The sequence below is a fragment of the Vipera ursinii genome (genome assembly GCF_947247035.1).
Source record: "Vipera ursinii genome assembly, chromosome: 2".
In the NCBI taxonomy this organism is placed as follows: Eukaryota; Metazoa; Chordata; class Lepidosauria; order Squamata; family Viperidae; genus Vipera; species Vipera ursinii.
Window position 1 is genome coordinate 105,841,026 of NC_139513.1, and position 14,083 is coordinate 105,855,108.

At 35.2% G+C, this 14,083-nt stretch overlaps 1 protein-coding gene across 1 annotated transcript in view; it reads right to left on the reverse strand.

Moving 5' to 3' along the window:
- Window positions 1-858: 858 nt before the first annotated feature.
- LOC310633571 (gamma-aminobutyric acid receptor subunit alpha-1) overlaps window positions 859-14,083 on the reverse strand; it is a gene marked incomplete at its 3' end in the record, with an annotated part of 38,434 nt that continues 25,209 nt past the window's right edge. Inside the window, exons 5-10 of the mRNA XM_083351332.1 lie at window positions 10,450-10,670; window positions 9,344-9,426; window positions 8,753-8,896; window positions 5,448-5,600; window positions 2,895-3,097; window positions 859-1,173 (exon numbers count right to left, since the gene is read on the reverse strand). Of these exons, the coding sequence (XP_083207458.1) occupies window positions 859-1,173; window positions 2,895-3,097; window positions 5,448-5,600; window positions 8,753-8,896; window positions 9,344-9,426; window positions 10,450-10,670 (1,119 nt within the window). The remainder of the gene's footprint in view (window positions 1,174-2,894; window positions 3,098-5,447; window positions 5,601-8,752; window positions 8,897-9,343; window positions 9,427-10,449; window positions 10,671-14,083) is intronic.

Sequence of the window (14,083 nt, forward strand, 5' to 3'; positions counted from 1 at the left end):
GTACTTAGAGATTGTTAAATATTGTTTTCCTTCTAAAGCAACCAACCAACCAACCAAAGCCTTAAATTCAAATACAGAAGCACAAAAAGAAGAAACGACCCTGTATTGTTTTTAATCTAACAAAAGAGATTTAGATCTGCACTGAATGTGCCATTGGTTGATATTATTAAGTCAAGTGACCATTTGATGTTTAAAATAAGACAGAAGTGAGAGAGCATATTAAAGCATTCATTATATGAATCAATGTGCTATTCTGTGAGAATATCTACCATTAGGAAATAGACTGTTTTATATGTAAATATGAACATTAATTTGCTTTAAAATTGATGTTTGGGAAATTCAGCAAATAGGAAATCTAAGAAAAATACTATATTTTCTGGAATCCAGCACTTTGGATAGATGCATATCCTATAAAAGAATTCAAATAAGCAGCACTCCAAAAATGGAAACTAGAATACCTTATGTGCAACATGAACATATATAAAGACAGTTTTACCTTTATTTCATTTTGCATAAAAATATTTCTGCTCTGACATGTACAACATCCCTTCTGGGAACTTCCAGCGGTAGGCTATCAACAAATGATTTGGATTTCTTTTACATTTCCCTCCCTTGTTCAAAGTCACGGTTCAGAATCTGGTGTCTACATCACATTATTACAGCCCTAGTATACAGAGTTAATATCTTTTCTATTATATATATGTATATATATATATAATATACTTTTGCTTTATAAAATAAGGACATCTCAATTTCTTTAAGACAGAGGCAATGAAGCAAATGAGAACTGCTGTGTGTTTAGAACCAAAAAGCAATTCCCAGTGCAAAACAGATGGACAACTCTTATGGATGATGGGGCTAGTGTGGAGGGTTTTGGTCCTTAAGCTGGGGCTCTCTATTTAAGTAAGTAGCCCAGTACACCAAATTAAAAATCCCAAAGAGCAGTGGAAACGCTATTCTTGATAGTCGATCAATTTTGCTGACACTGTTAAAAGTTTTCTTGGGTTCGGGTGGCTTTGTTTCAGCTTTCACATCTTTGGGCTCTATCGTTGCACTTTTAGCAATGGTAGCTAGTCCAGGGTCTCTTGCAATATTTGGGGTAAAGCTGGTTGCTGTTACTGGTGCTGTAAAGGAGTTGTTTTTCATAATGAGAGGGTCCTTCACTTTCTTTGGCTAGGAATAAAGAACACAGATTTTAAACGACATATCATTTCACCCATTTAAAATTATTACTGCTCTGGAATGTGAATACTTGGTTCAGCTCAGATGTCCTTCAGATAGCCATGTTTAATCAGAGGTTGGGGTTTTTTTTCCCCTTTTCCAGATATTGCACGTTGTCAAATAGACAAGGAGAAAACAGAATCAGGAATATTCCATAGTTTCTGTTGCAAAACCAGTGCTTGTCACTGGTGCTGTCACGAAAGAGACATTTCATTGTCATAGGCTGTGCTGACAAACTCTGTGAAGGAATGTAGAGTAAAAACTGAGAAGGAATGAGCAATCCATGGGGAGTGGGAGAGACACCAAGAATAGATTGTTCCATCCTGAGAAAGAGGAGAGTAGAAGGAAGAAAACCCAAATGATCCTTCCTTGATTTTGTTTAGTGTCAGAAAGGAACAAAGAAATTTGGATAGGCTTTAAAGATTCTGTCATTCTATCTTGCTACAATGAAGATCTTTCCTGCAGTCCCCGCTGGTGCCTATTTCTTGACTTGGCCTACCATGAATGACTGACAGATGCCATCACACTTGTGTTGGGATCATTTTAGAAGCCAAAGAATAGCCTCACTTCCAAAGCCTTCTTCTGAGGAGGATGTCGTAGGGAGGTCAGACCTCCTATGCTCTAGGTTCTGTCAAGCATTGTCAGATTCAGGGGTCACTTATTTCATTTCTTGCCCTTGCTCTTAGAATTCCTCCTTTCTGCAATTCCTTTTTGTTTTTTTTCAGACTCAAGAGCCTGAATGACACATGCATATATATCACTTCAGGTCCTATGGCATGATGAATCATCATTCAACAACTTGCTGCCGAATGTCCCAATTTTCTCTATTGAAAAGTTTTATTTTTAGATGGCAATAAAGTGGGTGGTATGAAAATTCTTTTTGAGGATTCTGATGAGTGATAGCTGTTTCACATATATTAGCAGTTGCCTGATAATCCCTGAGTAAATAGCATGCATGTGTGATTTTGTCCTTAACAGCGATCTGGAAAACAGCCAAAACCAATGAAATTTCTACATAGATTCAAATATGATTTTAATTATTTAATGAACAAGTGCATTAATAAATTCCTTACTTCTTACTATCTAAAGGGAAATTTTATCATTTGGATTATTTTGAAAGTCATTGATATTTCTTCCATTCTGTTTGTGAAAATACAATTGAAAGTAATTCAGTACAGACAAATCTAAGCCAATAGTTTGAAACCTCAACAGATTTACTTTTAAATGAACTTGTATACAACAGATTGCAAATTTGAAGACTTTTGTTCAGTAGGTTACTATTAATATAATCATGTAGCATTGCATAATAGTTTGTTTAGCAGGTTTGTGCTTGTGAAATCCACTAGGCGCATCAGACCATGAGATACACTGCATAGGAAGATTAAAACTACTTTTATTGAGATTGCTATAGTAACAGCATTTTGAAAATCTGATTATGCTGCACTGCTTCATTCTTATAGTTCATGGAATTAGGAAGTGCCTGAGCTGTTTCTGAATGTTATTAGAGCATTCTGGATTTAGAAAATACTTTGGCTTCTTTTGTCCAAGCAACAGGTGTCCCCCCATATTTCTGTCAAGGTGATCTTCTTTACTCTCAACATGTTGTCCATAGCATATGAAGTAATAGCAACAAGCAACCATTTCAAATACAAATAAAATATATGTCTTATTACCTTTTCAGGAACTACACTCTTGCCATCCCATGCATAACCTCTCTTTGTAAAGTAGTTCACTGTGGCAAATTCAATCAGAGCCGAGAAGACAAATGCATAGCACACGGCTATGAACCAATCCATAGCTGTAGCGTAAGCTACCTTGGGAAGAGAATTCCGTGCACTTATGCTCAAGGTGGTCATTGTTAGCACAGTTGTCACACCTGGGGAAAAAAAAACAAGAATATTTCCAAATTTTCCATTTTGTTGCTACCTTTGCTTCAAGAAAGTTTTTTTTCTTGTCTTTGCAGATCTCTGCAGTTTTCTTGACAAACATTTTCAAAAGTGGTTTGTCATTGCTTCCTTCTTAGGGCCCAAATAAAATGACTGGCCCAAGGCAGGCATAGTACTCATGGTTTTCTAGTTTCTGGCCTGATGCCTTAACCAACCTTAACCAAACTGGCTCTCTTTGTTTTCCTGAGCCTGCTAAAAGTAACTGAATGATTATGTCAGAAGGAACCTGAGATATACTGTAAATTCAATCAAATATTCCAATCAATGGTAAGACATATCTTTCTGGTTCCAAAACCCTATTTTAATAAGCCTGGGGAAATTGAGATAATTCAGATTCCATTCACTGATAGAAAACAATAGATATTGAAAGTTGTAGTCTACATGGGTCCACACTAGATTCTAATTTTTCATTTGATGGTATCTCCTGTAGGTATGTAGACTTGAAGATTCAGAACTTAAGAGTAGAGGTAGACTCTCACTGGTTCTAGATAATAAGGTGTATATCAAGGGACTCTGGTAGTTGTGACTCAAACAGAGGAACAAGTTGCTTGTTCTCATCTTAGACTAATCTACAATTATCTTTCTATGCCATATTTTCCATTCTGACTGAAAACCAATAACGGGGGTGGGAGGGTGAATTAAAATTGCACCCAGAAGGAAATAAAACTGAGTGAAATGGGAGATCGGGCAATTCATTGGACAGGGTGAGATAGTCTACAAGTGATCATATTGTACTCAACATTTGGGAAAGTATTAAGGCTTTACTTTACTACTTGTTTATAGCTGATGGTGTGTCATTTTGTTTATACCTCTTAGATGGGTTTGATTTGACAGAAAACCAATTGTTTGAGATGAATTAAAGTTACAATGTGATTTGCTCTGGCATAATAATCTTAAAGAGAAATGGAAGGCACTTACTGTTAACTAGCTCATTTCTGAAACCTATCTTGAGTTCTCCAGCTGGCTTTTGCCACTGTTCACCTCAGATTCAAAAGCTATTAATGTTGAATGAGTTAGATATGAGGAAAGATGCCACTGTGATAATATATTTTGCATGTGCTATAGCACTGTTCATCACCTGCTGTTGAACAGTTTTCTTTTAACTAGCCACTGAGCTTTTACCAAGAGTAAAAAGTCTGCATCTTTCTACCATTGCCTTAAATCACTAACCACCGGTTACCTTGACAACTGCAGACATCTCATGTACTAAATATCTGCTAGAGTATATTTTCACTGTGTCAATTGTTAGCCAAAAGCTACAGCAATCAAAAATATCTTGCACTACCCATATTCAGATGCATTGTAGAAAATAATCTGATCTTTTCCATTTTCCATCAGTTTTGTTCTGGAATGGCTCAGACTGCATAAAGACCCCTACCACCACTACCCCCCCAAATTTAAGACTCTACTCAGAAGAAGGATTTTAAATTATTTTAATTTAGTTATATAATTGTGATGTCCAACCACTCTCACAATAGTAAGCTATTTGATCAAACTCTACTTTCTATCTCTCTAGTTTCATGTGCTTACATAAAATATTTGAAGCATTCTTATTGGGTAACTTACAAGGAAAAAATTCAACTCCACCCGAATTCCAAAATGGAAGGCCAATGAATCAAATGCCACAAAACAGAGAGCTGAGGGAGAGATGAATTGAATGAACTCTGTCCAAATTAGTGAGGGGTGAATTTTGGCACCCAAAGTCTTAATGTAACACTTTTAGGAAACCAAGGGCTGTAGTAGATAAGATAATAATGCAAACAATAGGTAGTATCATGTCACATTCAAGTTTCACAGCCAGAACGTACCTCAAATGTAAATGAGCTATCTCTGTAATTATGTACTTGTAGAGTATGAATTTGGCAATTCATAGACTAAAACTGGCCATAGACTGGTTTAATTGCTTTTTGTAATCTTACTGCTAATGAAGTTGACACACAGATTTTACCAAGAATCATTCAGACAAGCCAAAATTAAATCCAGATAGGCATAGAAGAAATTTTGTTAAGAAGAAAGTTAAACTTTGGGATTGAAATAAAGCCTGTGTGAAATGGCAATGAGTTTCTCCAGAAAGCACGGGTTCACACTTTGTGTGTTCTACCTGATCTCCACCTGACACTAGGTTCACAGTTGATGGATATGATGCAGAATACCTCACTGAGACAAAATACTGCTGCCATGGGCACCTCAAGTCTGATAATTTAATCAAAGAGTATTAATGCTACATACATTAATGCTTTTGAACAATTCAAGCATATTTGTGTAATGTAAGACACTCACCAAACACAGTTCTTGCTGGAACTGATTCTCTGTTAAGCCAGAAAGATACCTGGGATAGAATTACTGTCATTATGCATGGCAGGTATGTTTGAATGACAAAATACCCAATTTTTCTCTTCAGATGGAAATGGGTAGTCATCACAACGTATTCCCCTGGATAAGAGAGAAAAAAAGCCAAGGAAATTTCTTAGGATATAAATAAGGGAAAGGTGAGGGAGAATTCCTTGGAAGTCTTCCATCAGAAATACAGTATTGCTTTAAATTATTATTTCCAAAGCACTAACCTAGAACATCAAGAATGATTCCATATTCTAGTTTTGTATTTTAGAAGGAAGTAGTTAGTATTTTATAAAAATAGAAAAATCCCCTCTTCTTGGCACTCACAATCCTTACCTTTGATTCTAAAATATCTTTAGTTGCACACATAACATGGTCACCTGTGGCAAGATGGGTGGCAAATAAATTTAATAATAATAATAATAATAATAATAATAATAATAATAATAATAATAATAATAATAATAATAGCTGAACAAATATTTTCCCTCAGTTCAATGGATTTGGACCCATTTTTACCCATTTTTACCCATTTTGACTCCTTTCTTCTGCATGTGATTTATTTGACCTCAGTAGTACAGTGTGCTACTCACTGCATTTGCCCATTATGACATTTAGAGGTAAAGAATACTTCCCAATCATCTATTCTTTTTTTCAGTCCATATCATGGATTCCATGTCTACTTGCTAGTCATCAGAATGAACACAGCTCATCTTCCTTGTAGCAGCAGGTATGCTTCAAGCAATGGTTTTAAAGGATTAGCTTTCTTTCTTTGCAGAGCTCCTGTTTGAATGGTTTTGTGCAGCTTTAATCATGATCAGACCATCTCATACATTAGTTTCATAATTGCATGCTTACAGAGCTTGGCACAGAACAATCTGCAGTAAGGATGAATGGGCTGACTTCATTTAATGAGATGCAATTTATCTAAAGCTACTTTTGATCCCATTCTCTTTCTGCTCACTGTGCCGCTTTTAGATTTCTTGTTTTTTGTTTGTTTGTTTTATAAATCAAGGAAAAGTGTTCAGTTAAACATTGGTGGTGGCTGTTCACTGGCTTTTGTGGAATGAATGATTTCAAGAAATTAAAAGCTTCCCATTTTTACTTTTATCTTCTATGACTATTAGTTTAAAATTTAATATCTTGAAAAAAATCAAATTCCTTAGGGTACTAATAATATGGCATTACATTTAGCACTGACAAAACAGAAACAAAACAAATGTTAGTTGAAAAGGAGAAGCAAGAAGGCTTGAAATCAAATAAAAGTGTTCTTCCAAAATTAGAACTGACATATGAAACAGTCCTGGGGATTTGAAAAATCTAATTTCAATCCACTTCTATTCAAGTCTTAGCTGAAGATGAAGAATGTTGTCATCACCATTCTTTTGATGCTGGCAATGATGATGATGATGGTTTAGCCCATCCTTCTTTGGGAACTTTGCAATGAATATGATGGTCTCCTCTCTTTTTATGCCCACAGCCACAGTCTTGTAAAGTAGGCTAGGTTGAGATGTAATACATTGCTCAAAGTCATCTAGTGAACTCTGTATTGAGGGGAAAAAACTGGATATGGATCTCCCTCAGCCTAGTCCAAAATTTTAACTATTTCAGTGTTGGACTAATGCAAATATCCTGATGAAACTTTAAGTTTTGTTCAATATTTGGTGGCTTGGAAAGTTAGCATAATAGAATCTGTTTGCTAACATTTGCTTATAATGCTTGAGCATAATCCTAAAGAGGAATTCATGGTACTGTCTGAACTTGATTATTTGTTTGTGGACATTTTGTTTCCCAGCTAGTGCCATAATATCATCATTGTCATAATCCTAAACTCATTCCAATTCCCCAACCATACATTTTTGTCAACTTATGGACACAGTGTTAGGTAAGAGCTTTCTGAAATAGACACTGCTAAGTCTTCAGGTAAGCAAACTACAAGCAGGTTCTTATATCCTGCCTTAGGAACCATTACTTATAAATCCATACAATGCAGCCATTTTATCACAATTTCAACAAACTGTACTACCAATCTTGCATCACAAAAGAGGTCTCACCAGCAAAATGGGAAAATGTCCATCTAAGTAAATAAATTCCTGCTCAGTTTTCATTCATTTCAGTGACATTAGATGGATAATATTTTGTCCAGCTTCCACTGCAGAGTGCAGCAAATCCTGTTGAAGTGTTCCACTTTTCATTTTGTAAACTTTCTGAGAAATCTGATCCAGACTGTCCTTCTTACAATTTTGTTTTTACTATATAAAATTTGTTAGCTGACTTTATAAAACATCAACTACTTAAGTATTTAAGCAATTTTCAATAAATTTTTGAGGTTAGTTCTACAAATTGCTTCAGTTCAACAATATATGAGAGAGGAAAATGTTATGTACATGTAGGGAGGATATGGACTTACTATAGTGGCTATACAGTTTTATTATAGTAAAATAGAATAATATTCCTTTCTAGAATAGAAACAAAAAAGTGTAGAATATAACATTTTTGAAATTTATGTTGTTACCAAAGAGGCTTCAGAGAATCAGTTTATTAGATATCCATATAGATCTATATTCCAGACATTATCATGTGTCAAGGTCCATGTCCATACTATGCCAATATCTCAAAAGCCTACATATATTTTTGTACCTTCAAAGGATTAAGACATCTATCTCCTTGAAAAGCTTTTGGTTTTTTGGAAGGAGCGGCCATTGGTTAAGTTTGAATTGCTAAATATTCAGTCTGAGCAACATCTTGCCTATTACCCCAGTCCCACTGTGTTATTCTTTTCAGACTCTTCCTTTTTTGAGTTATGAGAAAATAATAAACTAATTTATTGCCTTGAAAAATCCAGGGTCTGTATAGCTACAAACAATATGTGTTGAGCTTTACTGTTCATAGAGGAAATCAAGCTGAGCAAGATGTAATGATGTGATGAACTCCTGTTTGTTTGCTGGGTTTAATGAGATCCAAACCTGGGGTGAACACTATTTGAGAACAGGCAATTGTTTGTTTTGTTTTTCAGAGGCACTGCAAAGCTAAGATACATTTAAATAAAGTACGTTCAGTGTGACAGACATAATTTTTAGAACGCAGATATTTAAAGAGCAAATTAGGAATTGTTTGCTTTTTTAAAAAAAATGAAAGAGAAGATGGGCCTTTAAAAGAACACCATACTCATCTAAGACATAATATTTTTGAGATAAACCTCTGTGATACAAGCAATGGACATGTAGCAGCACTGGGATTTTACCCACCTGTGCTGGAGTGCACAATTCCGGAATCCACTGTTTGTCCCATGAGATCATATTGATTCAGTCGAGACCCATCTTCAGCAACTACAACAGAGCGTGCAGGTTCACGGGTCCATTCATACATCACCTCAGATTTTGTGTAAGCATCTAGTTGGTTAAAAAAAAATCATTTCCAACGTTTCTTTAATATCCCTGGTCATGTCAATCTGGATAAATGCTTTTTTCCCCTACATTGTTGCTATATAAAACAGTTCATCCCTATTTCCTGTGTGCGGTTCAGAATGACAGAAAACAATTGAGATAGCGTACAGATTGACAGTCAATCAATCTTGGAAGTAAATCCTATATTTTCTGAATGCATTAATAAAGTCACTAAAGATATGCTTTCTGTAATAAGATGTAGCCACGGATAAGCAGAATTGAGGGATTTGTATGTGTACTATCACAGTGTCCTCTACAACATGTCCATGTTAAATATTGTATAATGTTTACCCATGTAGAACATCTTTATCTAAAAAAAAATGCAATAGCTGGAAAGTATCATAGCTATCACAGAAGAGAGAAGCTGGAAAATAATTATCAAAGTCAACTTACAGCTTCCAAATTTCAATGGGCAAGCGTGTGCATCCATGGGAAAGTCTTCTAAATGCATTGGGCATTCTGCTCTCACTGTAAGTCTGCAAACAGGGGAAAAAGCATTAGAACAGATTTAGAATATAAAGTGGCTTTGATGAAAATGGTAATAGAAGGTACCTTATTTTATTGCATTTGGTTAAGAAATTGTATCAAATAATTAGGTGCAGCAAGGTTAACCAGAAAATTTGGTTCAGTTGGTTTAAAAGCCCAGGTTTTGTTTTTTTTTTGTTCTAGACAAGAATTCATTAAAAGAAATCTCAAAGTTTATGTTACTTTTTGCCCTAAATATCAGATACTTATTCCAGTATCCACATCCACTCCTATTTATGAAACAGGTAATTGCAATGTGTAATTCAAAAGTGTTTCTCTGTGATGCATAATATGCAAGAGATTTATGCAAGAGTTATTTTATGTGTTCCCAATTTTCACCATTTCAGCATAGAGGATACTTTTTTATAGAGCCATTATGTGAAATGTCTTAAACCAAACTTCATCTAATTTCTGAGTCTCACAGATACACAACACAAGATATTCCTTTTTTTTCTATTCCACAGTAGGTACCTTGTTTGATATTGGCCAAGAAGACCGGAAATGTCTCCTATTCTTGTTCCATCCAATGCTTTATTATAAAAGGAGCACAAAATTTATCATTTCCCCCCCTTGAAATCAGTATGGTGAAACAAAGTCCCACTTTCCAACTGCAAATAATAGGTTGATAATGCATAATTGCTTACATTACACAAACCACCACTCCATTAGATTGAATTGTAACAGGAGTCTAATCTCCAAATTTGTTAAAATAAAATATGGTGTTGTTGCTATCCCAATGAATGTAGTAAGCTCAGAGAGAAAATGAAAAGATGATACAAATTAGAAGAAAAAATACTGAAAACAGATGCATTCCATTGATTCCTTTAGAGATGTACATATTTTACTATCCAATGCAAATCTTGGAAAAATCTATAACTCATTAAATCAAAACAAACAAACAAAAACCCCACCTATCCTGAAAAGTATGTAGGTTTTTTTTTTCATAAATAAAATACCACATCCCTTCCTCCTACCTCATTGTGTAAAGCAGTGTCCCATCTTCTGTAATTCGCAAAAGTTTGTTAGGCATAGTCATGTTGTGAGCTACTGATTTTTTTCCATTGTGGAAAAATGTATCTGGTGTCCATATTTTGCTAGCCATTAAATTATTCAGTCGAAGTACTTGCATCGGTCCTTTGAACTTCAGCCTTTCATCTCTCCAGCTTTGTCGGAAAAATACATCTATTGTATATTCCTAAAATTAGAGAATTGTGAGCTTTGAAAATACTTCATTTATGAATAGTATCATTGAAGAGAACAAGGCTTTCTGAACAATACTGAGCTTTAACAAGTTCATACTGTACATCTGTGTTTTGTCATTTGTCAAAGTCATAAAACAGAAGTATGAATGAGGGTAGCCCTTTCTTCTAAAAAAAAATAGATTCCTAAAACATCCAACAAATTTTGGTTAGCACAATTATGTCTTGTACTTTACAATAAAATGATTTTTTTAAAAAAATTTGATCAGCTTGCAAAAGTCAACCCTATTTTAAGACAGAATTCTCAAGCTTTCGGTCACAACCCCAGGGAATCACAAGCAAAACTGAGAAAGATTCAAGTTTGAACAGGGCTTCTTCATTTGGGACAAAGAAGAAATCTGGAAGAGTTGGAAGAGTTTTCTTCAGTTAGAAGAAAGAGGAAAGGCACAGATAAAACATAATTTGATAGTTTCCATCTTTGCAGAGGTCTGGAACAAATTCTGGCTGGGTTTCCACACTCAAAGCTGGATCAAAACGTGTTCCCAGTGTATCTTGATAAGCCAGCAGCCAGCTTGTCCAAGCCAAATTAAGGTAAAAGCCCAATGGCTTACATATGCAAAGCTGGATCATTGGCTGCACTTGTCCCTGTAGTGCTCAGATCGCTGGCAGCAAATTCAGGATTTTCTGAAATTGCCACTATAAAGAACCAGCAGAAATTCTAAATGAATAAGAAACGTTGTCTCCGAACTAAAACTTGCTTTCCAGGACTAATGCAAAACTAAGCCAGCTCATCTTATTAAATATAATTTTAAACTTGACGTTTGTTTTTCATTTTCCAATTTAAAGGCTTAATTTTGTAAATTTTTATAGTTCAATCATTGTTTTATTTGATATATAGATTAGAATTTAATTATTACACATAAATAGCATGCTTTATCTGGCTATTTCTTGCTTATTTCTAAGTGTAGTGAACGATTTAAAAAAAAAAACTTTCCCTAAGTAATAGGGAAAATTATTTTATCACTGTAGGGAGTCAGTTCATTTGCCTTCATTTGTGGAGTCAGTTCACCACAAAGTATGATAATTCCGGAAATAAGTGAAGACCTTACCAACAGTCAACAGCGAGAGAGACTATGAGGAGGTTGGGGGGGGGGCGAAATGGAAGAGAAAGCAGACATAGACAATCATGAGATAGTAGGCAAACTGGTTGACAGCTTTTTGTATAAACACAACTTAAGGCCAGGTGGGGAAAAAATGGGTAGAAGCATTTCAAATAATCCATGCTAATTGTTAATTAACTCACTATATATGAAGAATGGAAAAAAATCTTCTTACAGTTTCCAAGGTTCCCAATCAAGCTGTGAAGATACCGTACTGAAAGCTAGGCAGGTCTATTGCCTACTCCTGTATGACAAATTGCTAATTCTTTCCTCCTCTTTCTGAGAGCACATACAGTATCTATGCAGTTTGGAAAGTCTATGCAAATTGATTTGAAAAGAAGATGACTGGGCTGCTTATGTCATGTGAACTGTAAAATATGGTTTGTGTAGCCATTTACATAAATGGCAGCACTCCATTTGCTGCTAAGGCTTGGGTGATACCCACTTTTCTCCTCAAGCCATTTGATTCAGAAAGTAATTTAATCACATATCTGTCAGCAGAGTTCACTGACTGTACTGCAGTTTAGACTAAAAGCATCTGCATCGAAGTACCTTGCTGCTGATTGGGAGCACCATGCATAGTCTAACCTTATAGCAACATTATAATAGGGTCTTAAAACCAGGACTACAAATAAGGTATTAGATGGGCAACCAAGGAAGGATTTCTATCCCTCTGCTTGCTAAAATTCACATTACAAATTCACCTGAAAGTTTCCAGGCCCTTTTTCTGAAGATTTTTTTGCTGTGCAACAGTATATAATTTTACAATGGCTATTAATGAGTTCCAGAAAGTTCTACCGTAGATGAGGAGTTTGACTTTTAGTTCAAAAGCTTTGAGAGCTAGTTTTGTGAAAATGCCATTTCTCAAGAAAGAAGGGACAGAGGTATTTCTAGCTGCAGTATCTGTGAAGCCAAATATTCTCTTGAAAATTCCCATTTCTCCTGTAAAATGCTGTCATTACACCATAAATCCCAGCTTATTGTTTTTACAGACTGCTTTAAATTTCATGGCATAACTACAAAGTAGGAGAAAAACAATATTGTTACTGAGAAAGCTTATCTTTTTCTTGTTCCTTTGAGTCCTTCTTAAATCAGGCTGTGTAAGAAAGTTGGAGCCTTCATTACATTATATATTTTGTAATACTCCTCATGAGGTGAGTGTGTGTGTGTTTGTTTGTGTGTGTTATGTTCCTTTATTTGCTGAGAATTTTGTTGGGTTTAAGTCCATTGCTTAGTATTGTTACACACACATGGACCTTACAAATACTTTAGATCCTTTAGATTAATAAAGTTATATACATATATAAGATTATTTAGAAATAGAGATAGATTATATAGAGATAGATATCATCATCATCATTTTAGCCATTTAGCTATCCACTGCAGGATGAAGGCCTCTTTCGCATGTTTCCAACTAATAGTCCTAAGTTTTCTTTTGCTAATCTCTCTCTCTCTCTCTCTCTCTCTCTCTCTCTCTCTCTCTCTCTCTCTCTCTCTCTCTCTGTGTGTGTGTGTGTGTGTGTGTAGAGAGAGAGAGAGATGATAGATAGATAGATAGATAGATAGATAGATAGATAGATAGATAGATAGATAGATAGATAGATAGATAGATAGAATCAAGACTGTATTGGTTGGAAACATGGGGAAGAGGCTTTCATCCTGCAGTGGATAGACAATGGCTAGAATGATGATGATATAGATATAGAAATAGATAATGGAGATAATAGAGATAGAGAGAGATATATGAAATTAATCTAAAGGATATGGATGCTCTATCTGCCTGTAATAATCCTTTAGCTATGGAGTTAAACCAAGAAGATTAACGGAACATAATAAATTCACAGAAAGATATATGTAAGATAATGGCTAAGTTGTCATAGTGGACATAAAATTTCATCAATGAAAAATAAGACATTTTATTACTGAGGAAATGCACAGTTACAACAGACATGCCAGTTTAACTTGGAGAGCTGCTATAGTTTTGGGGAATAGGGCCATAGAAGAGAATATATTATTCGTAGCTCAGGATTGAACTATGGTTCAATCCTTGGTGCCCTATGAGCTTGATAGTTTGTTTGCAGATGTTTCATTATCTAACTAGGTAATATCCTCACTGCTAGTGAGTGTGGGGTTGGTTCCATTTATATCCAGTAGCTTGCCCTACCAGTTTTGGTAGGGAAATGGTGTTATTTTTTTCTATTAATTGTTTGAGTATAGTGTTTCCTAGCCTCAGCAACTTCAAAATGTAT